This window comes from Pleurodeles waltl, chromosome 1_2, assembly GCF_031143425.1.
Source record: "Pleurodeles waltl isolate 20211129_DDA chromosome 1_2, aPleWal1.hap1.20221129, whole genome shotgun sequence".
Classification (NCBI taxonomy): Eukaryota; Metazoa; Chordata; class Amphibia; order Caudata; family Salamandridae; genus Pleurodeles; species Pleurodeles waltl.
In genome coordinates, this window is record NC_090437.1 from 1301485334 (window position 1) to 1301510324 (window position 24991).

General features: G+C 42.1%; 1 protein-coding gene across 10 annotated transcripts in view; it reads left to right on the forward strand.

Moving 5' to 3' along the window:
* Positions 1-24991, forward strand: part of DYSF (dysferlin) — a 794684-nt gene that overhangs the window by 617088 nt on the left and 152605 nt on the right. For all 10 annotated transcript variants that reach the window (XM_069205583.1, XM_069205587.1, XM_069205579.1 and 7 more), the window contains 4 exons: positions 1811-1992; positions 7767-7907; positions 22252-22281; positions 24411-24437. In XM_069205583.1, coding sequence (XP_069061684.1) covers positions 1811-1992; positions 7767-7907; positions 22252-22281; positions 24411-24437 — 380 coding nt within the window. The remainder of the gene's footprint in view (positions 1-1810; positions 1993-7766; positions 7908-22251; positions 22282-24410; positions 24438-24991) is intronic.

Here is a 24991-nt window from a genome sequence, read left to right on the forward strand (position 1 = left end):
GATTTTAGCAGAAAGTCTTCTTCGGCTTTCTCTTCCATTTCCTGTCAATGAAAATCATCATGCTGCCCTTTTAAGAAGCAGAGGCAGGAAAGGTGAAAGTGAAACTATTAACATTACTCCATGCAGAATACACAAAGGCCAACTACACCTAGTCATGTGACCAAGAAAGCTGGCTGCAGGTACCTAATAATTAGGGCACGAAATGTCATATTTCTGAATGTGGCATTTTCAAAATTGCAATTAGAGTGTTTTAAATTACAATTCCTCAGACATCAAACATGACATTCCCACTTGCTCCTAAACAAAAGTTATCACTTAGTAAATGTAATAAGGTATCCCGATGTTATCCTATGGGAGAAATAGGCCTCACAAAAGTAAAAAAATGAGTATGTGAATTTTTCACTACCAGGAAATCTAAAACTTAAAAGTACATATCCAACTTTTTAAATATACTGCATCTTGCCATATGGGATGTTTGGGGTCTACCCTAGGGAAGACTTATTTGTATTTAAAAGGGAGTTTTAGGTTTGGCAGAAGGTTTATCATGCCAAGCCGAATTGGCAGCTTACAACTGCACATACAGGATGCAATGGAAGGCCTGAGCCATGTTTAAAGGGCTACTTAAGTGGGTGGCACAATAAGTGCTGCAGGCCAATTAGAAGCATTTATTTACAGGCCCTGTAGTACCACTTGATTAGGGACTTATAACTAAATTAAATATAATAGTTGAAAGTAAGTCAATTGGCATACTTAGAATATATGCAGTTAATGTGAAAAAGATATATGTACACATAATCTATTTTATTAATTGATCATTGGAGATGAATATGTGTGGGGCACTTTTACTTAAAATGTTTTAATTATGTATTTATCAGTGGTAATATGTATGAGGATCATTTGTGTATGAGGAACATATACTATGTTTTTTTATTGTATTGATCACTATTAACGAATATCTATGGGACCCAGTTAGATATATTTCATTTATATATTTAATGATGGGTGGTAATAGATGTGCATGAAGCACTTTTGCATGTAATTTATTTATTTGTTTATTGTTTGATGGTCTATCTTTTTTGTAAATTAGTTACATATTTGTTGGTTGCTCTTTTAGTATTTGATGTGTGCCAACAACTTCAGTCCTACTATATAGTGCCATGGGCCACTTGCATTTTGTGAATGATAACCTACCATCCTTACTCAGGCAAATGCAGGAATACTTCTAAACATTTGTTGTAGGTACGGCCACCCTTTAATGTGGGTGAGATGCTCCAATCGCCTTCTGGTTGCAGTGGTTCAGAAACACATGTCGCAAACCACATCACAAATAAACACCTTTAGTGTATTGCGGAATGAGGGTGCAGCACAAACTCTTTGTACATGTTCCCCAGTTGGCATATGTACACCTGTTTCCTCAATCTGATGAACTTGCATTGAACTCAGCAATAAATGGGGATAGGTTGAGTGTTCTTTACAACATGTGAACTGTCACTATTGCACATAACTTTGGGCCTGATGTAGAGTGTGGTGGATGGGGATACTCCATCACAAACGTGACGGATATACCATCAGCCCTATTTTGAATCCTTTATAACCTATGGAGATTGTAACACAGTGGATGGGATAACTCCCTCCGCCAGACCCTAAAGCAGACCCTTTATGTTTCTCTGAATGTTTGTCATTAATTTTGCATGGGTGATCTCACCTCTCACACTGTTGTAAATTGAGTTTATGGGTTTTTTACATCACATTCTTTACCATAATTCAGTTGCACGTACAAGTAACATATTTTTGTTTTTCTCTTCAACAGACCCCTATGCAATCGTCTCGTTTCTCCACCAGAGTCAGAAAACAGTTGTAATCAGGGGAACTCTGAATCCAACATGGGATCAAACACTGATATTTTATGAAATTGAAATCTTTGGAGATCCTAAGAATATCGCTGAAAATCCTCCCAGCATAGTGGTGGAAATATATGATCAAGATACATATGTACGTATTTGTAAACACTGTGTGTGTGTGTGTGTGTGTGTGTGTGTGTGTGTATATATATATATATATATATATATATATATATATAACTTTAATTTTTTTTGATTTCCAATTAAAGTACAGAACTACCCATATCTATTACCAATAAAGGAGATTATGTTACTTCTCTAAAGATGGGCATGGTGCACTATACTAAATGGTGGTCCTCGAAGGAAACATTGGTTCTTCTATTCTACTTTTTGAAATGCAGTCTGCAGTTCAAGCCCTACCCCAGTACACTGGGTTTGGCATGTTTTAGGAACATCTGAAGATGAAGAAAATGTATTAAAAATTCTGTGCCTTAGAAGTCATGTGAGATGAACAAGTATATTGCAGACCCCTAGCTCCTGACACAGATGATCGTTGAACAAAGCTATTTACCTAGAAGAAAAGATGTGCATTAATGGCAGAGGCCACTGCTTTAGTTTCATTGCCATTCAACACCTGCTTATTTGACGCTAATGGAGGTTCACTTGACTATGGGCTTGATTTAGATACTAGTGGACGAGTTACTCCGTCAGAACTGTGACAGATATCCTTTCCCTTTAAGTCTTATGGGATTTAGATTTCGGTGGACGTGATATCCATTACCGCTGTGACGGAGTAACTCGTCCGCCAATATATATAAATCAGGCCCTATATAATTCAAATGTCTTTGATATATGCTTCCCATGCCACTGGATGCAAGCTAGCCTGGCTGATGGGGGGTGAAACCCCGAAACCGGTCCCAGGATGCTTGTTTCCAGTCCAGGGAAGACCTGGCCTGGCAGTTCGAGCTGGACTGTTCCCATGGGAATGGCATGGGCAGCAAAAAAACGATGGATTTAGGCCCAGATCTCAGTACTGGGGGTGAATGTTTGACATTGTTCAGCATTCCGTCCATCACTTGTTCTTTTTGCATTTGATATATGGTACTGCAGCATCAGTGCTTGCATTAAAGCATCTCTTTGCCTCTTGTTTACTTGGTATGGTAGTCTGTGATCAAGCATCAGACTTCCCTCACTCCCTATCATGACTTGTCTCCAGACCTGCTAACGCACACAGTGCCACCGTATGACACATGATATTGGCTCCCCTGACACGGTCTCCCAGTGAGGGGCTGTTAGACTTTTCATCCTTGGCGTGGTCTCCCTTAACTTTTTGCCTCTGTTCCCCAGGTTATTGATGTGTGCTGGACTCTGATTTTGCTGTTTTTATTACTCTGGGCACTTTACCACTGCTAACCAGTGCTAAAGTACAAGTGCTCCTGATTAAAATGTGTATGTAATTGGTTCTCCATGATTGGCATATTTGTTTTACTGTCAAGTCCCTAGTAAAGTGCACTAGAGGTGCCCAGGGCCTTTAAATCAAATGTTACTAGTGGGCCTGCAGCACTGGTTGTGCCACCCACACAAGTAACCCTGTAATCATGTCTCAGACCTGCCACTGCAGTGTCTGTGTGTGTAAATGTGCACTGTAAATTCGACTTGGCAAGTGTACCCGCTTGCCAGGCCTAAACCTTCCCTTTTCTTACAAGTAAGGCACCCCTAAGGTAGGCCCTAGGTAGCCCCAAGGGGAGGGTGCAGTGTATGGTTAAGGTAGGACATATAGTAATGTGTTTTTATATGTCCTGACAGTGAAATATTGCTAAATTCGTTTTTCACTGTTGCAAGGCCTGTCCCTCTCATAGGTCAACATGGGGGCTACCTTTAAATCTGATTAAAGTGTAGATTCCCTTTGGGAGCGGATGGACATGTGGAGTTTGGGGTCTCTGAGCTCACAATTTAAAAATACATCTTTTAGTAAAGTTGATTTTAAGATTGTGCGTTTGAAAATGCCACTTTTAGAAAGTGAGCATTTTCTTGCTTATACCATTCCTGTGACTCTGCCTGTTTGTGGATTCCCTGTCTGGGTCAGTTTGACAGTTGGGCTGGTTGCACCTCACACTAGACAGTGACACAAAGTGAGCCGGGGTGCAGCCTGCATATCCCGATAAGCCATCTGTGCTAGGAGGGAGGGGAGGAGTGGTCACTCATACCTGAAAGGGCTGTGCCTGCCCTCACACAATGCAGTCTCCAACCCCCTGGTGAGTGTCTTGGGCCTGGCCTGGGCAAGGCAGGATTTCACATTCAGAAGAGACTTTACTTTGAAGTAGGCCTACTTCAAAGGAGAAATTGGGTATAAGAAGGGCACCCAAAACCACAGACTTTAGAAACACTTCTGGAACCAAGAGGAACCTCTGCCTGGAGAAGAGCTGAATAGCTGAGGAAGAAGTGCTGCCCTGCCTGTGACTGTGCTTTGTGGAGCTTTTCTGCAGTGCTGCTTCTGCCAGAGTAAGAGGGCAAAGACTGGACCTTGTGTGCCTTCCATCTTGTGAAGAAATCTCCAAGGGCTTGATTTAGAGCTTGCCTCCTGTTGTTTGAAGTCTCAGGGACAGCAAAGACTTCTCTCTGCCAGCACCTGGAGTCTCTGGAGAGACTCCTGCTCTGACAAGTGGTGCCCTATGCAGTCCCTGGGCCCTTGAAAGGAAAGCTGGTGGAAATCTAAGGAAATCGACTTCAGACCGATACCGTTGCTGAATCCGGTGACACCGCCTGCACCCGACGCCGTGACCTTCGCTGGAACGCAACGCTCTTCGCAGGCCCGACGCCGCTGCAGCCTCGCTGAAGTCCACGACCTCGTGGAAGTCGCCGCACCACGTCGTGACCGACGCCGCTCGAAGTGCGCGGATTCAAAGTTTCACACAGACGCCGCGATCCCCGACTTCGCGCATTGGCTTGTTTTCACTCTTCACCAAAGGTACTGTACTTGGGGGTCTACGTGACTCCGTGTCCGGCGCCGCTGGTGTCGGCTTGTTGGGAACGACTCCGTCACGACGCCGTGTTAACACCTCATCAAAGCATTTTTGTTTCTAAGCGCTATTTTTGAGTTTAATCTTTAAAAATTAATAACTTGACTTGTGTATGTTGGAGTTTTGTCGTTTTGGTATTGTTTTGTTTAGATAAATATGTACTATTTTCCTAAACTGGTGTTGTGTCATTTGGTAGTGTTTACATTAAGTTACTGTGTGTGTTGGTACAAATACCTTATACCTAGCACTCTGAAGTTAAGCCTACTGCTCTGCCAAGCTACCAAGGGGGTAAGCAGGGGTTAGCTGAGGGTGATTCTCTTTTATCCTGACTAGAGTGAGGGTCCTTGCTTGAACAGGGGGTAACCTGACTGTCAACCAAAGACCCCATTTCTAACAGGGGCCAATATCACACGGTGGCAGAGAAAACAAGCTGAAAATCACTGTAAACAGTGGTTTTCAGCTCATTTCGGAGGCTTTTAACTGCTGATGTCCATGAATGGGTGTGAAAACACCCCAGGACATCGGCAGCAGCCTCAGCAAGCTTTTGATTTTTTATTTTGAAGTGGGGGTTTGGGGCCGCGTGGGGACAAAAGTGCCTCCTAGGTGCTTTTCGGCACAAGGCCACACCCCCTCCTTACACTGTGAGGATTCTGGTGAAGTTGGCAGATCTGTGTTTCAGTTTTGTCATTTGCAGAAGTGGGTTTTTACCCACAGCTTTGCACCGTCCCTAGAATTTCATAGGGCGTGGCCGATCTAACAAAACTAAATTGTTTTTGCAAGTAGGAACCGCTCATTGTTTGCAATAAGAAATAAAGGTGTGTGACCCCCTGAAAGCTCGAGTCACATTTGAGCCTAAGCCTGGCTCAGACTGAGATCCTGCTGGAACCTCGAGCCCATAACGAGCCGAGCTTTCGTTTGGCTTCTGTCTGCCTGGCTCCCTCTGACCAGGCGTTATGGACGGAAGTGCTGACCAGGTTCGAGTCTTGGTGTTGGCTCAACATCATGTGTTTCTGGGCAAATTACTTAATCTCTCCTGCCTATTAATGTGTAATGTAACTAACGCTCATGTGAAGCACTCCAGCACATGCGGGTTGAGCTAACTCTATGTACAAACTGCACAAAGAAGTTAAAACAAAGCCTTAACCTAAGGAAAGACAAATAGATACCCATTCCCTGCCTGATTTGCACAAAGTGAAACCAGAAAGCTTGCTAAATGGGGCTTCCCCGCTTAAATTGTGTGGTCTTGGGCAAATATTTTATTTCACCAAAACTTGTTTTCCTTCATTATCACATATGAAAACACTTTCAAGTATCTGAGGTCAGAATACTAGTTGCACAGAAACCCACTGTGCTTGATTTAATAGACTACAATGTCCCTCTCTAATAATCTGGGTCCCGCAAGGTGTTTACACGACAGTAGTCTCGCCTCTTAGTGCACTAATGGTTCATGTTTAAAAACTATCACTTTAAATAAGCACTTCTCGGTGCAGTGCTGTAATGTGATTTAATAATGACAAAGCTTCACATGGTAAGGAAATACACTTTCTTGAATTTTGAAGAGACTTTATCATATTTTACATGATGTTTGTTGTGTGATTTACATAGCAAACATTTTAAGGGCTCGGTCGGGACGGGCTCTAAGATCCGACCCAGACCCTTGGCTCGGCTCTGGGTCAGCTCTCTGTGTAAGTCTGTTGACTCGACCACCTCTACTAAGAAATGTGCATTTCTAAAGTGACATTGAGGTCACACATTGGTGTAGACTCTCATAAGCATCTCATATTTGTGGGTTACAGATGTTATGTTTATTTCACTATAAAGAAGGTAAATGTCCCAGAGAGCTTGAATGTATTCATCGTATCCCTATATTGGAATTAAAAACCATATACAGTCCCACCAACTCTGCCACCATTTGGATGGTGTCCTTTACCTTTGTGAAAACATAGACCAGCTATATAGCTGTAAAGACGACCACATGTACATTATGGAACTTTTTGTTTCTCAAAAGAACCAGACCCTGGAAGGACACAAACGTGTTTATAAACATGTCCCACTCAGCCCCCAGAGCTGTGTCAAACTCCTCCCACTGCAGTGCCATCTTCCGTGCGGTGTAGGAGGGTTCCCTTACCCTAGCTCTTCTGACCCCCACATCTAATTTGGCATTCTCCCTTATGCATTCTGCCCAGGCTCCCAATGCTGTTCTACCCTCTCTGCCCCAGCCCTGACTATACTTAAATGCCTACTGTCCAACAGGCATGCAGGATTACAAGGGATGGGGAAGACAAGACTGTACTAATAAGAGTGAAATGTTTGACTGTGGGGAATTTAGAGATATAATCATGTAGTTGGGAGAAGATTAGAAGGTTTGCAAAAGCGTAATTACTGCGGACATATACAGGCGAATCCCCTTTGTAGTCCTAAGATTATCATGCACCAGAGGTCCGCCAGGGATATCCTTAAGTATATCCTAGACCTACCTGATATGGGGGGGTGAAGAGATGGTTTCATGGGTTCAACATTCCTGAGGAAGTTTTCATTGGGGTTCTCTTACAATGGGGCCAATCCTTTACAAAAAGCCTTTCCCGACTACTAGAAAAAGGGTAATGTGTTTGATTAACCTTGACCGTTGCAAGGTGTTAGTTTCCCTGTTACACACAGGCTGACATTCCTGCACTTTAGAGGATATGTTTGCAAGCACTTTAGGTGGAGTTTTTTTTAGGGATTCAAGCAAAATTATCGAGAATGTGATATCCCCCGAAGTCACAAATATAGGTTTATTTAGTGCCCAATGTTCAAGTTACAGTGGGACAGAATTTACAAGTTGAATGTCTTGTACACCTGTTTCCCTGATTATAGCTATGTCTCATGTTGTATTCAGTTATTTATGGCTATTGATATATTTTAGGGTGCAGATGAATACATGGGTCGTTGCATTTGTAAGCCCAGCCTGGAGGGAGCCCCCCGACTCTCATGGTTCACTGTGACGAAGGGAAACAAACATGCTGGAGAACTCCTGGCCGCCTTTGAGCTTATTCAGAGAGAGAAGGTAAGTAAATTTGTATAAAGTTTTGCTTCATATATTCCTTGATCAGTGTGATTACAGTGTTCTAAAAGAATCAATATGGTGGTAGCATGTATTGATTATTAACCTAAAGAGGTTTATTATGCTCCCAATTGTATTTTAGGACTGACGTCATGGCACCAAAGAGAGAATGTAGTAAATATTTAAATGGGGATAGCTCAAATACTTTAAATCAATAAACTGTGTCTCTGTATACTATAAACCATGGGACTAGAAAAGGAAATGTTTAACAAAAATGTATTTTTTACAAACAAGTTGATTGAGAGGCTGGTTGATGACACCTAGGTAGGATATAAAGTTTTACTTCCTTCCTGAGATATATCAAGACTACATCCTTATGGCATTTGAGAGTTTGGACTTGATGTGACTCCCCGTTTGCCACTGCTGAGCAGTAATAGATTTCTACCAACTGGTAAGTCTTACAATTAGTATTCTGCAATAAACACAGCTTTATAAAGAGACATTTAACCAATCCCAGGAGAACCCATTTCACATAATAAATTCTACATTTGGACCTGGCTTAAAAAAAAACAATAGCTGTGTCAAAATCTGCTTTTTGCTTACCCTCTGCACCAGGTGGTTTTACATTTTAGAGAGCTCCGTGGTGGTATATTTTGACATCTGGCACTGGGAGGCTTCTAACAACCTCTACCTGCAGGTGCCTTACCAATAAAACATGTTGAGCGATAGGCATATTAGGCTTTCATGTAAGTTCACAATAAATAATTTGAGAACTGAGCAAGTGGCCTAAAAGTGAAATATCCAATGTGGATCACAGTGTGACCATATGCCAACCACGTGTGCACTTCCAAAAAAGATAAACATTAAGTTCCCAGGGACATATTTATCAAGTAGTCACATCATACCTGCACCACACAAAGAGGCACAAAGGCGACGCAACTAGTAAGTTAGATCTAGAGTAGCGCAACGCAGCGCAAATCGCTGCTATGCGCTACTCTGCCCCGGGAGGCGTTCCGTGGGTGGAGCATGGGTGTTCCCACATGTCCACCCATGGATTTTGGCACAATCCCAGATTTACCATTATTGGTAAACCAGGGAATGTGTCAAAATGCTACGACTCCCCAGGTGAGGCGTTAACTAGGAGGAATATCTTTATTTCTCCTAGGTTTTTCCACTTTCTATGTTTGCTGCATTCTGCAGCGTACATAGGAAGATGAAAATGCCTCTGATTATTGTTTTTGTGCAGGAAGGTAGCCTTCCTGCACAAAAATAATCCTGTCTGCAATGCAGGCACTCTTGCATCAGGACGCAAAGGTGCCTGCGTTGGTGCTAGGCTGCCAGAAAGGTGATAGTGCAGGTAAAGCACTGGAATGCACCATATTATGGTAAAGTACGACACATTACTACCTTTTCCCTTTCACGCAGAGCAGCAAGGTGACCTACTGGACTGCGTGAAATACTGATAAGTGTGCCCCCCAATGTAGAACAAGTAGTGTCCAAATGCACACCCCGCGTGTGCAATTCAAGCATGATAAAAGGCTGACAGGCGGCCCATGACACTACAGACAAAGTGTCAGTGTAAACATCTCAAGCAGACTAGCTATGACATGTGTAGTCCTTCCCGTGACATTGAATAAACCAACTGTACCATGTGCCTTTACACCCACAAGACCTACTTGCATAATGGTCGAAAGCGAAACATGATTGTTCTTCTAGCTTGCATGTTATAGTAGTAATGGGGACAGCAGGTGTTTTTTACTCCTTATGCCTTTGCAGGTTTAAGTGCAAGTTTAAATGGACAAAACTGCAAGTGCTTCTGTTTACTTCAGGCTAGACCACTTAGAAATTAAATTCTTGAGGAATATTGCTAACTTCAGAACTTCATTGGCAACACTAGATTTTTAGTACAAATGTCCCAAAAATAATTTCTAGAAATGCTGTTAAACTTTGCCTTTTACAGACTGGGGTTAAAGTTAGTTTGCCCTGATGGAAGTCACCTGCAGTGACTTTAATTGGGTTTTCTCCTGCCCAGAGCACTGGGAGTAGGCATGAATTTCTTACAGGATTAGTGCTGTCCCTGACGACAAAGGGACCTTTGCCTCTCTAGCTCCTCTGGCTGAGCTAACAGGAAGAATCCATCCGCTTAACCAAACATTGTGAAGGACGGAGGTAAAGTATGACAACTGTACCATACAAAAACAACTCAGGCCTCATGTTATTACCACTCACAAGTCAACAGAGGACATAGCAGAGAAGGGACTTTAAAGACCATATGCAAATCTCAGAGATATAAAGGGTCCTTACTTTATGGGATGGCCAGTAGACAAGTGAGCTGGAAACTGGTCTTTTGCCTCTCAATGAGGCAAGGCTATCCCTGGCTAGCATGGATGTCTCAGATGCAGGCGTGGAAAGCACAAGCAAGCAAACTGCCCAGTGCCTCCCTTCCACCATCATCCAAAACCTAGCACTAATACGACTTGGGATAGCGTCTGTCAGAAGATGCAGATGGTGTCGCAAAATAGAAGTGGCAATAGGTGCAAGAGAGCAGAAAAATGCATCCGGGCTCATGAAACCCTGCTGAGCACATATGTGAACCTTGCCCTGCTCAAGCATTACAACTTCTAAAAACTGATACTCAGTTCCACCAAAAAGCGCAAGTGCAGAAAAATGAGGCAAAGTGTTCTCCCCAGCTATAAAACCTCTGCAACTAGGGCAGGCTACTCCATCGAGTAACTCGTGAACTACTGGTAGCTCTCCAGCCACCTGTAAGTAGCACTCCTGTGTGTAGTCCAGGTTATGAAATTTGAAGCTTTTGCTTGGCTAAATTAATATACGTACACCAAAATTAAAAAGATGCATCTGAGCTAGAAATGGGAGTATTTTCAGACCTTCTAAGCTTCTTTGGAGAAGAATGGTTGAGTTTCCAAAATATATTTAAAGCTGATATTTCTGTGATGAAGCGTGTGGTTCTGGGGGAAACTTATTACTAATATTATTTCCTTGATCTTTGTGCCAGGAGTTGCAGCTGTGGCTGCTATGTATTATCCATGTAAAGGAACCCCAAAGTGACAGTCCTTTAAAGAGGATAAGAGGCTTTCTTGGTCAGAGTTCAAAAGAGCTTTGAGCTTTTACATCGATCACAGCAAGGACCATCAGATGGCCAATTAGCTTTCTTATGGGATTCTACAGGGCGTAGAAAGGGAAGGCTGTGCAGAAGAGGACTTTGTTGAGGTGGATAACCCTCTGCATTAAGGTCTGCACTGGCCAAAAAGCAGCCTCTGAAAGGTATGATGGCCAATTCCACCAAGGCTAAGGCTGCTACTACAGCATTGGCCCACAGGGTGCCTCCCTACATCTGCTCGGCTGCAACATGGGCACCAGTGCACATGTTCACGAAGCACTAATGCCTTGCCAAACAGGGCAATTGGAGGGACATTTAGCCTGTTTGGCCCGACAAGACTTTTTGGTGTGAGACCACTCCAGAGACCCTCCATCTTTGTAAGGTACTGCTTTGGTATCTGTTCAAAAGGTGAGGAAAGTGCAGTTAGAAATGTCCATCAGAAGAACAAGTAACTTAACTTGGGTAAAGCTCTTTCTGGTACATATTCTAGCTAACCCCAGATTTCTCACTGCCCTCCCACCTCCCTGTTCTGTGGCATTGCCTCTTTTTACCATCTAAGAAGGTCCTAACTTAGAGACATGCCCTCCCATCTCCCCGTTCTATAGAGTGACCTCTTTTTACCACCTAAAAAGGTCCCAACTTAGAGACATACACACTAATACTGAAAATTGTTTTATGCTCCATGTATGAGGGCATGAAAAGATTAATGGTTGAACCTTATGGCAATGCGCGGGGTAGTGCTTAAATGCAACTCTCCATCGTCACTTCTTGGGAAAGTACGAAGCCAGCATAGAGCTACACGGTGCCACCTAGCGACACATAAGTTAATTGTTATGAGAAGTTTTGTGATCTAGTCTGGTGCCTGGGGAATATTCTAAAGGTGAGATAGAATATCCACTTGAAAGAGTGTAAGGTAAGTAGCTTGTACATTTGGTGGGGAGGAAATGACCATCTTTAAATATAGACTTTGAGAGTGGTGATGGGATGGGAATGTTTGCAGCTATTTAGTTAGTGGAAGACAACAGCGATGGAACCTTTGGGATAATAGAATATGTAAACCATGAAAAGAATATTGGTAAGTGTGGTAGGTGAGAAACGAAGTTATAGGAGGAGAAATTGCAGAAATTAGTGACTTACCTTTTTTTTTTTTTTAGAAAAGATTACAGTCCTAATTAGGAATTCCTTCTGGAGTAATAAGAGGTGCCATTGCTAGTTCCATGACCTGTTTGTTTATTTAACATTGCTTTCCAGCCAGGACTAGGAGGGACAGACATGCATTGTTGGAAATTGGGTCTCTAGTTGTCCAAGTAGGGACCGCAATCCTAGTCAGGGCACGTCACTACACAACATAAATTATCATGTGCTCACCCTCTAGTAGCTTGGCACAGAGCAGGCAGGCTTAACATAGAAGGCAATGTGTAAAGTATTTCTGCAATAACTCATACAGTAACACAGTGCAAACACCCCAAAAAGTACTCCACACCAGTTTAGGAAAATAGATAATAGTTATCAGAATAAAATAAGATAAAAGCAACAAAAATCCAATTTGCACAAGTCATGATATCCCTGCTTAAAAGTTTAAATGAGTCTCAATCCTTACGAATAAGTGGGTGTGTCCTTTTAACGCACAGTACCTGGGATGTGTCAAAAATAACAACGCAAAGGAGCCGCAGAGGAGGTGATGTGTTGAAAAGTAAGGTGATGCGTCAGATTGTCCGGCGCGGCAAAGACAATGTGTTGTTTCTTTCCATGATGCAAGGCAATGCGTTGATTTCTGGGAGTGCAGCCTTGGTTCCTCACTGCGATGAGGGGGTATTTTGACGCCTAGGAACAATGTGTTGAAAATCCAGAACATGCTGGTAGGAAGGAGCAGGCGCTGCAACGATCCGGTAGGCGATGCAGCGATTTTCCATCCGTGAGGCAGGCACTGCGTCGATTTCTGCAGCCGTTGCGTCAATTTTTTTAATGCACAGGGATTTTCTTTTCTTTGGTGAAGTCTTTGTTGGCCCTGAGACTTCAGAACAGGAGGCAAAATCAATCCAAGCCTTTGGAGAGCACTTGTGGAGGAAGGCAGAGTCCTTCCAGCAGTGTCAGGGGCCAGCAGGCAGCAGGGCAACATGCAGGAGAGCAGTCCTTTCAGCAAAGCAGTCCAGATGAGTCCTTTAGGCAGCCAGACCGTCCTTCTGACAGAGTCCAGTTGCAGGTTTAGAAGTGCTTGATTTGGTAGGGTCACCCACCCGGTATAAATCCCCAAAAGTGCCCTTGAAGTAGAGGAAACTTCAAAGAGAGGTTTTGAAGTACACAAGTTCCCCTTTCAACCCAGCTCTGTTTGCCAGGAGCCCTGTGGGGGGTTATCAGTCCTTTCTGTGAGGGCAGGCCACTGGCTTTTGAAGTGTAAGAGAGAGCCCCTCCACCCTTCCTGCCCAGGGAAACCCATCGGTATGCAGATGAATGCAGATGCAGTTGAATGTCCTGTGTTTATGGCTGTCTGGGTGGAATGCACAAGGGAATCTGTCAACCAGCACAGGCCAAACATGGATTGGAGACAGGCTGTAAGGCACAGGTGGCAGTGAGGGCAGAGATATGCCTACTTTCTAAAAGTGGCATTTCTAAAATAGTAATGTAAAATGCAACTTCACCAGTAAGTAGGATTTCTCACTACCATTCAAAATATGACAAGGCTACTCCTCTTAGATCAGAAATTACCACTTAAACGCATATAAGGGGATGTCTAATGCTAGCCTATGAGAGGAGCAGGTTTGACAGTAGTGAAAAACGACTTTGGGACCCTTTCACTACCAGGACATGTAAAACGTATAACTACATGTCCTGCCTTTTACTTACACAGCACCCTGCTGTATGGGTTGCCTACGGCCTACCATAAGGATGACTTAAATTTTTTACAAAGAGGAATTTAAGGCTTGGCAGGTAGTTTTAAACAGCAAGTCGAAGTGGTAGGGAACCTGCACACACAGGCTTGGCAATCGCAGACCATGAGACATGGTTAAGGGGCTACCTATATGGGTGGCACAATCCGTGCTGCAGGCCCACTAGTAGCATTTAATTTGCAGCACTCGGCACACCTAGTGCACCTCACTAGGGACTTACAAGTAAATTAAATATGCCACTTGGGTATGAGCCAATGTTACCATGTTTAGGGAGAGAGCACATGCACTTTAACACTGGTGAGCAGTGGTAAAGTGCCCAGAATCCTAAAGCCTACAAAAAACAAGATCAGTAAAAAAGGAGGAGGAAGGCAAAAAGTTTGGGGTGACCCTTCAGAGCAGGCTATTTTCCCACATGCATGCAAATAACAGCTTCCATTAGGAGTTCTCTTTGGCTTTCTGCACTTCCCATCAGACTTAGTGTGGGTCTAAGGTACTTCACACCCACTCTTTGCCAATCATGGGCCAGACAGAGCCTTTGCTCCCACAATGAGGTTTAATCATTTTAAAATCAATACCTGACACTGCCGTGGCAATAGATACAAGCAAAATACTGCCTAGAGATAAACTGGTGTTTCATGAGACAGAAATACTCCATTACATTTGCACTTATTAAGAGAGAAAGTAGCAAGAACTCTGCTGTAGGTTAACAGATTCCGTTCCTTCCCACTGAAATAGGTTGCCCAGTGCACAGCACTATGTGCCAGCTGGCCAAAGTACTTATTGGTGTTGGCCGGATTGACTAGCTGAACAGTCGCTTGGCAAATAGGACTCAGGGAGCATAAAAAATTGAGAATGTTCAAGGGGTGAGAGGTGAGTGTTAACAATGGTGGAACAAAGGAGGTGGGAGTAAAAAATGCAAAGCATTTCACAAAAAAGAAAATGATTCAACCATTCAGTAAACTTCAACCTTCTTTGGTTATGTTGTTACAACTGCTTATTGTGTCACATGCAGCTGTAAAGGCATTCCAAGGTGCCTCTGGGTTCTGCAAAACATACAGATGTTTCTTTAGACATGCGACAGATGAATGCTGGAAGACGTGCTGGCAAAATATTTTACTTTTTAATTACTTGGAACATTGGTTGTCACAGGCACCTCTAAGAGGCCCACTTCTTCTGCAAAAGTTGTATAGGTTTGGTTGAGAAATTGTTGGAAGTATGTGAATTTAAACTCTGAATGAGAGAGGAGAAGGTCAACTAGATATTTCCAAGATGCAGATGTGGGCCTGATTATGTGTTCGGTTGGCAGACGTTCCAGTCACCAACACATTATCTTGTATTATGCATATTTGTAAAGTGCACTATCACCGCAAGGGTATCTGGTAGTGGGCAAGGATTGTATGTCAGAATATCAATCACAAAATGTCTGAATGTCGACAACAAAAATATTGTTCAAATAAATATTTTGTCCTAAATATTGTTTGCAAAATGCAAAAATATTGCCTCATTGGGTGTAGATTTTCAATCATTAACTGAGGCAATATTTTTGTAAATGATGCTTTAGGCACATTATTTTTGACAGACGATATTTAGGCTACAATATTCTGGTATGCATGGTCTGACCTCTGACACATTGGTCAAGGAGGTCTGCCAAAAGTTTTAGATTACCACCTTGACCTTACATGAAATTACTCGCTCACTGATAGAGACTACATTCTTGCACATTAGCTGTGGAACATTTCCCTATGTTTCTGTGAAGCACCGGATTCTTACTAAGGATGGATGACTGGCCATAAGTAAAGATGCTTGTGGCAGAGAGGGTGGGAGAATTGTGACCGTGAGATTGGCCAGGCTGGCAGCCAGGTTTCAGGCCTGTCAGTATGAATTTGAGTTTGTGGCAGAAAAGAGAAGTCAAAATGACAACTGCATGTTCTGTTTACCTCTTGGTGATCAGGAATTGTGTAAAGCAAAGACTAGGTTAGAAGTTGTTCTTAGTTTTGAAGACATTATTTTCCAACAACCCATGCCCAATAAAGCTTGTACAGAGGATGAGTGGATCCATGCTTTCTTGATCGATCCTGTTCCTGGGGAAGTTAGAAAATAAATTATATCAGGTCGGCCAGAGGAACGGAATCTACATGGGGAGGTTTGGTCTTTTACTAAAATCAGGGGGAACTGGCTTGGGAGAATGGGATCTACAAGGGATCCCAAAAGAGCTTCACCACTTGAGTTGAGAAGGAGGATAATTGACCAGGGACAGAAAGGACATGTGGTCATGCCTGTAGGAAGCTGGCTCTTTATATAGCTGACCAAAAAGAGGTACTTTGTGTAATGAGTCCAAGGAAACCCCAAAGGAATTGCAGAGGCACAAAGGACACCCCGAACACTCTGTTTTGTGCTAGTGTGGTCAAGCAGTTATGCATATCAGAGGGTAGTGTTAAGCATGTACTGCACACACATAGGCAGTAAGTGAAACACCTACTCAATAAAGAGATCCGACTCCAATTTATAAAAATAATACTTACTTTTATATGAATTTAAATACCAAGACATCGGAATCAGGTAAGTACTTTTTGAGTTATTCATTTTTACAGTTTTCAAAAATTTAAAATTTTTGGAGCGCTAATGTTATCCTGTGGTGGATAAACTTATCTTGCATACAGGTACTTAGTAGCAACTTACAGGACCAGTCTTCTGGAGTTAAGGTAAATATGAGGCAAGATCCAAGGCAGCACCAACAGGTCACTTCGGGAGGCACTGGGGTGTCTGGGTGCAGAGGTGCTTTTCAACGTTGAGTGCCCTAATGTTATCCTATGGGAAAATAAACATATACTGCTTTTGGGCACTTAGCAATGACCTACAGGACTGTTTCTCTGGACTTGAGGTGAGTATCTGGCAAAGTCCAAGGCCACACCAACAGTTCACCTCAGGGGGTTCTTGGGTGTCCGGATGCAGAGGTGTGTACGGCTTTGTGTGTCCCATTCACTTCATTGGAGATCGATCAGAAAGAGGCTGCAAGCAGGAACTGGGGTGGGATGGCAGTCTTGGGGAACCCACAGAGGGCCTGACCCTTGAGCTCCTCAGGGCATGTAGGGACACCATTGGCTCACTTCTCCTTGGGCTTTGGGGCTCAGGTGCAGTGGTGCCTTTTGGCATCGGGTTTTGGTATAGGTGATACCTGCAGTTGGAGAGGGGCCTGCAGAAAGAGGCTTAACGTGGCATTGGCAAGTCCACTGGTAGCAAATTCAAGGTCGGCTTTGGCTTTGGAGGGCCTGGGGAACATGTTGATACCATTTGTCTACTTTAACTTGAAGTGCTGGCAGTCCTCCCAGGCTTCTGGAGACAGAACAGCTGCAGCACAAGTCGTCTTTGGTGCAATTGTCAAGGACAGTAGGCAGGTCGGCAGGGTTGGGGGCAAGTCAGTTGCTGCTCCTCAGTTCTTGCTTTTTGCAGCTCTTAGGGTCCTTCTTCTTCTGTAGTCCAGTGAATCTGAAGTCCTGGTATCAGGAGGTCCCCTAAATATTCAATTTAGGGGCATTAAGGATACTGAGGGGTACATAGCCCCCTAGATTACCACTTCCTTTGAGGAGCTGGCATCACCCTGTCCCAGAGTTCCTAATTCCACCACACAAGATAGTGGAATTCCTAAGGTTGTGTTCACTTCAGGTTGGTCACCCTAGAGGTTTGTCCAGCCTGCAAGTGCAACACGCCTCCTGCATAGCTAATTTTACCACCTGTCCAGGTGCCAAATGGGCCCTGGCCAGGGCTCCTCATCTTCTCACTTCCGAGGGAAGCCAGATCCGCATACCAAAGGCGGAGTGCTTTTTGAAGCCCCTTGTCTTGGAATGCAGATCTGCCAGTCATCCTATTGGGATGGGTGTGTAACATCCCTGCCAGAGCATGCTTTGTTCCTGACTGCCCAATATAAGAGGCTCTCACCCTTGGAGGGTCAGAAACTTGTCTGTTGGTGGCAGACTGGTGGCTTACCAGCAGTTGGTAGGTTTTCAGGAGCACTTCTCAGGTGCCCTCTGTGTGCGTGTATTAATAAATCTATCAGTAGAATCAGTGAGGCTTTATTAATACGAGATGTTTGATACTAAGCATCCCTAGTTTCAGTGAAGCCATCATGTAGCTGGGAAACTCTTATAGACCAGTGTCTAGCACACGTGCTTAAAATGGCTTTGCTCATGCAGATATATCCTTACCTTTAGTATAATGCACCCTGCCTTAGGGCTGTAAGACCTTGTGTAAGGGTGACTTACAAATATTACAGGCACTGTTAGGGGACATGCCACAAAAGTGTGTGGCGTGTCATGTTTTAACTTTTTAGAGCACCTTGTCACGCAGCCTGCAGTGGCAGTCTGTAGGAGTTTGGTGTTGGTTTCTTTAGAGTGGCACACATTCTGCTGCAGCTCTGGACCCTATTTAGTACCTATGCCCTAGGTACCAGAGGTGTCACTTACAGAGGTGCTAAAGCCCTAGTCACCTTAGGATCAAGTGACCAGTTCTCTTGTTTTTGGGAAAGGAACACTGATACTGGGGACCTGGTTAGCAGCTACCCAGCACACTTCAATACCAGGCAAAAAGTGGGGAGGGCTACTACCTCCCAACCCATCTTCCTACAATGCTTTCTAGCAAAAGGAAGGTCTGCGAATACCTTTGGTTGCCAGGGCTGGCTGAGATGGCGGAGAGGGTGGTATGATAATGCAAATTCTGTAGCAGGAATTATATGTTTTCTAGACCCTGTATGGCTAAACCTGTTCCTGTTGTGCTCCGTGACGGACCATTGAGGAAACCCGATAGAGTACCCACCGGGAAAGAGAAGTGTGTTAGTGTTACTCTACTATTATACGAAATGGCTGGAGGTGAAGGTTGTTGAGTGTGTTACTTCGGATGTTGTAATACATTTTTTGGAGACGTCTTCTGCAGGAAAGCCTTTCAGAATGTTTAGTTTATGAGAATGTCCTCAATGTACTAGTTGTAAAAATTTTGATTAGTCACCCTAAGACCAACAGGCAGGTAGAGTGCTTTAATCATACAGTTCAGGAACTACATTTGCCAGTTAGTGGGGGGGCGATGGGAGAAAAATTTGGCACGATACCCTGCTTTTCAACAGAACTACACCAAATGCAGTGACTGGTTATTCTACATTTGACCTTCTTAGGTGGCGGAAACCTGAGGCACATTTGGCCCCCTGGTGACTCCTTAGAATGGCCTTACACAGAGAAGCCACAGTTTATGCTTAGGATCTTAAGTGGGTCTGAAAGGCTCTCTGGCACATTTTATGCTTAGAATCTTAAGTGGATCTGAAAGGCTCTCTGGCACATTTTATGCTTAGAATCTTAAGTGGATCTGAAAGGCTCTCTGGCACATTTTATGCTTAGGACCTTAAGTGAGCCTGAAAGGCTCTCTGGCACATGAAACCCACCATCATTGTGCATACTGCTTGTCAGACCCATTGGGAGGGGCTATATTGTCTGGGGAATACATCTGCCTGAGGACTCTTGAGCAGTATTCAGGAACTCAGAGCTCCAAACCAAAATAATGGCCTCATAGGATGTCAAAGAGTTGCTCCTTTATCCCACTGATATCAGAGTAGATAGAGGGCTGTTAACTGTCTCTGATAAACTGCTGTCATTTCTCAATTTATAGCAGCCATTCTTTTTACAGTGGGTCAGTAGCACAATTCATCAGCCATATAAGTGGTCTGATATTGGTTTAGTGTGCGTAAAGTGTGTCTACCTATTGGTCAATATTCAGATGTACACATGCAAGCTCAGTGGAGAAATGCAGCTTGGTGTTGCTTTGAGGGAGACTCTTGAGTAATTACATTTTTCATGAGTTCCCCTTTAGAACTGTTCTTATTACCTATGGCTTTAAAATAAGACTCTTGGGGCAAAATGTATGAAACTCTTTTGAGTTTCATTTGCAATTCCTAGCGGGTCGCAAATATGCCTACCTCATTAATAGTAATGAGGTAGGTGTTGGTTTGCAACCCATTGGGAATTGCTAAAATCAGAGGGATGGTGGCCTGCTGGGGTCAGCAGACCACCATGTCTGTGATTGCTTTTAAATAAAGCAAACTTTTTTGTTTTGAGGAAGAACCTCAAGATGTGGCTCTTCAGCTGAAGCCCCCCAGCGCTTTGAGACCCTCATGGGTGAGTAGCCGCGCTTTACAAAAACTGATTGATTGATTGATTGTTTTTAAATGGGATACGTTTTAAAAAAAAAATAGTTTTCTTTTCATTTTTTAAGGGTAGGCAGTCCCACGGACCACTGCTTGCTCTTAAAAATGCTTTTAGAAACATTGACAAAGGAGAAGGGGTCCCTTGAAGACCCCTTCCCATTTGTGAATGGTTTACCACCAATTTGAAATTGGCGGTTCATTGCAAATGTTTTGTGACCACATTTGGTCGCAAAACATTCACACATACCATTGCAATTCGGTATTAGGAAGGGGTGCCCAAAACATAGCGCTTCCTAATACCGAATGGCAAACCCAATTTGCAACTCAGTAATAGTTACCAAATCACGAATAGGGCTTTCTACATCCCCAAAAGTCTCTTTGTGTTTGCAAATGGGTCAGTTCTGCGAATCTGACGGGTTATGACCATGTGGTCCATAGTTCCATTTCTTTACAGTCACTGTTCTAAAGACAACCCCAATGCCAAACTGCGTTGAGTAAGGTTTCCTTGGAACTGGTACTCAGTTGTTGAATGCAAAACGTGACTGCACTTTAGGCTACACCTACATCAACATTTAAAAGACAGTACTGCATTAATGAATAAAACTTTAAGAGGGTGTTATGTGATGTGAGACATTTAAGTGACACAAACCTAGCAACAAAGCAAGCAGAAGAGAACCGTACAAAGGTGAGGTTTTATAATTCTTGCAATTTGGGGTAAGCAAGGGCATGAGGTAAGCATGCAAGAGAGGACAAGTGTATCATAATAAAACACTACCAGATGCTACAGGGCAGGGGTTATATTTGGGGGAGAAAGAGATTTAACAGTGGCTTGCAGGGAAGTATACAAGGGGGGTGGCAGGGTTCCAGGAAAGTGATAGCAAAAGATGCAGATCAACTGGAATGAAATTAATAATTCTTACATCTTCTCAAGTTAGGAGAAAGTGTCAATGTTTAACACCAACTTAACACTTTTACCAAGTTATTACCTAACTGATCAAGTATCTATGTGCTAGAGCAGGTCTTCAAATTCACCAGTAAGGGGTGTAGAGAGTGTGCAGAACAGCACAGAAATGTACCATCTGTTACAAGTAGGAAGGCGAGGAAAATCTATTTTTATGAGGACAAATTGTTTTAAAAAGATATTGAAATCTTAATTTTTGTCATTTAATTCATATGTCTTGTATACAGTGTTTTGAGTTATCACTTGTAGAGTTAGAAAAACTGGTTTGTCTGCAATGCACTGGGCCGATTCACAAAAGCGTTTATGACCAAGGGAAGTAGTACTGTGTAAGTACTCTTTTATATAACCTTACACACATTTGTAAATGGGCCCAAAACGTTTATTTTCCTGTTAGTTAAAATGCAAAGAGGGCATAGAGCTTTCTATTTGTACTAATTGTATATGAATATTCCTTCAATTTTCCCATTTTATTTTCAACTTACTTGTAGAGTTACAAAAACTGGTTTAAGTCTGCAATGCACTGGGCCAATTTACAAAAGAATGTAAGGGTATGGAAAGGAGTACTACAGGAGTATTACTTTTTTACACACTGCCAGATGGCTTTGGGAATAGGCCCCTTAGTGTATACATTATTTCATACACTGTTTACATACACGAAGTCTGGCAATTCTGAATGAACCAAGCATTTAAACATTCTAAATATGGGCAGGTATAAATTATGTATGGTTTAATTAAAGTTTGTTTTGCGGATCAGCCTCAAGATTGTTAAAGAAGGCAGAATGTGTGGTGGGATTATGATGAAGATGTACTTTTGGTTTTTAATTGCTATTTTAAAAGCATGTTATGTCAGCTGAAGAGGGGGATTTGGCATCTGTTCTTGAAAATACTCATATAACAAATTAAATTCCATTAGATATTACAATATTATTTTTGCACTTTGTTTACACCACACAGTGCTAATTGAGCAGAGTTGATTCAATTGGGCACTTTGTTTTCATTTCCAAAAGCATGGCCATTCTTAGTAGATAGAGAGAAATTGACTGGTATGAATGAAATCTGTGGGATCCCGCCACCACCACGTAACTAATTTGTTAGACTTCATTTTGTTGAAATTTGACTTCTCTTTTGTTTCACATGGGAGTGCTTTATGTAAATGTACCCAACAACATCTGTGTTTTTATTCATTTCCATAGCCGGCTATCCATCATATCCCAGGACTAGAGGTAAAGTAAAATTAATACATTTTCAACATACATTTTATTGATATCAGTGAAGCATGCACTATGTATTTGTGCCTGTGTTGTAACTTTAACTATGATTTGCAGCCTACATCTACATATAATAAAATGTAATTTGTGTTTGTGGTTCTAAGCACACCATAACATTTTTTGTCCTTGGGCTCCCTAAATTCTTTTTGGGACTGAGTGGTGACATTGCACCAGAATATTTCTATACACAGAGCTATCGAAATTCCCACAAAAACACAGTTACCTCAATTTCCCTGTCTTAAAACAGCATTTTGATATTTGATTGTCAATGACTTTGCAACTGGTGTTTGGTGTATTCTGATGAAATTCAATATTTTGTTTAGTTTGAACACTTAAGGCCTGAAATTCCAATATTTCCTATAGGATTTATATTTTGGCGGACGGGATATCCCTATCCGTTGTGACAGAGTAATCTGTCCACCAAAATCTAACTTTGGACCTTAGTTAGAGCCTTCTTCATTATTAGTACACCTAATCTATCCGCTTTGTACTGTAGTCTTGAGCTGTTGAATGTCAAGTACAAATATTTCACCTATTTGTGGTTCTTGTATCAGCATTTCTAAAGAGAAATACAAACCTACAAGTACCAATAATAAAAGGGCTCAATGAAATACTTCCACCTTTTAAAAAACGCTATAGACCTCGTCACTCGGCAACGCCTCCGATAGTTACCTCATAAATCAATGATGGCTATTTCTGCCCCCTCAAAGAGAATGGATCTTACTGCTGCTACCACCCAAGCTCTTACTGATATTTCACAACTGAATGGAACAGCTCCAGCAACTTACAGTGGATAATTAATTATCTTGCACCTCCAAAATTACTTATGGATTACATTAAATAAGTTTAACAAAATGTAGGTACATTTTAGGGGAAATGTTTTAAAAAAAGCATTTGTTGGGAATTAAATATTGAAATTACAAAGGTAACTGCAGATCCAGGAATGTAAAGACGGAATGAACGCTGCCATACTGACCATTGTGTAATCTGTATAGAATAAAACATAAGACATTTAAAAAAAACAATTTAGATTGAAATATTAATACACCTCCAATCATCAACTCTCTGTGTCAAACTTGGCTCATTGTTTTGGTTGAATCCTGAAACACTGCAAATACTGAAACAACATGTGCAGTTGTTCCATGTTGATCAGAATTATTAGTCATACTATTTTGCAAGTATCACTACTGGAATAATTTTGTATGTTCATGACAAACAAGAGGATAAATATTCTGTAGGTTCTTAGTTTGCATCAATTAAGCAACTGTAGTACTGGTCGTCACATGAAGCAAAAGATATGCAGAGCATTAGATATGATATTGCAAGCCTCCGCTCAGCCAACCTCGCCCTCGCCTCAATTCCCAGTATCCGGAAAACCACCACCGGTGGCAGATCCTTCTCCTACCTTGCCGCCAATACCTGGAACACTCTCCCTACCAACCTACGACAGACTCAGGACCTGCTGGCCTTCAGAAGATTTTTCAAGACCTGGCTCTTCGATCAGTAGCGCCCCTCGCCCCCCCCCCCCACAGCGCCTTGAAACCCTCATGGGTATGTAGCATGCTTTAGAAATGCAGTGATTGATTGATTGATATTGTCTCGAAATTCATAGGCCAAAATGTCTAGCATTCATTTCACATTTGACTAAACATGCACCAGTTATTCTAGTGATAATTTAAGCTTAGAAGTTAATTTGCTTTCAAAGATGGATAAGACGAGTCTTAAAGATGTTTATATTGAGAAATGTGGTAGTAGTCAAGAAGAAATTTATGAATAGAAGTTCAAAAATTGCATTTTGTTTATGTTGGCAAGCAAGCCTTCTTTTGCTGCAGTAGCACAAGGTGAGATTTTTCACTGTATGCCTTACAATAAATTTGTATTTGTATTTAGAATACATATAGTAAAAATCACTGGTTACAAAGTGTGCTTGTTGGATACAAAACTACACTCTAGTAAAATATTTACTCCATTTTCTGCACTGCGGGTAATGTAATTATAATGATGTTTAAAGGAGCACAGAGACCATGTATAACATGTTTTTATTTTTTTTCTGTCCTTAATTGAATATTATTATTTGGATAAAGAGTGAACTCACCGGGACCCTGGATCAGGTATAAGCAATTTACCTATTTATTTATAGTTTTACTAGAGTAAAGTATCAACCGGAACATCCTGCTTTAATATGTTTTATCAGTATTTACTAACCATGGCATGTATTTACTAACATTCAAGACGTCTCTAAGCAGGATCCACTAAAATGTATTTAAAAAATAAGTGAATATTTTCATCATATGGTAACTCTCCCCGGTAAGCTAAGTAAAGCTGTGTCCATGGAAGAGGTAAGTGATTAAAAGAGGAACACTGCTCATCGTAATCCACATAACAAGGGTGGTTTGCCTCTTCTCTATCATTGCAAAATATTGAAATACTATAAATTAGTATTAGATGTGATGTTGACCTTCAGAAGAATGGAATTGGGAGAACATTACCTGGGTATTTTCAATCCAAATTCTCTTCTGAATCAGGCTTTAAAAGTTTCATATTATTTCACCAATGTTCAGAATGTTCTTTGCAGGCTGAGCGTTTAGAAAACACAGGAACATAATTGCTCCATTACTTAAAATATAAACATAAATTAACTCGACTTATATTTACAGGTTTTTAG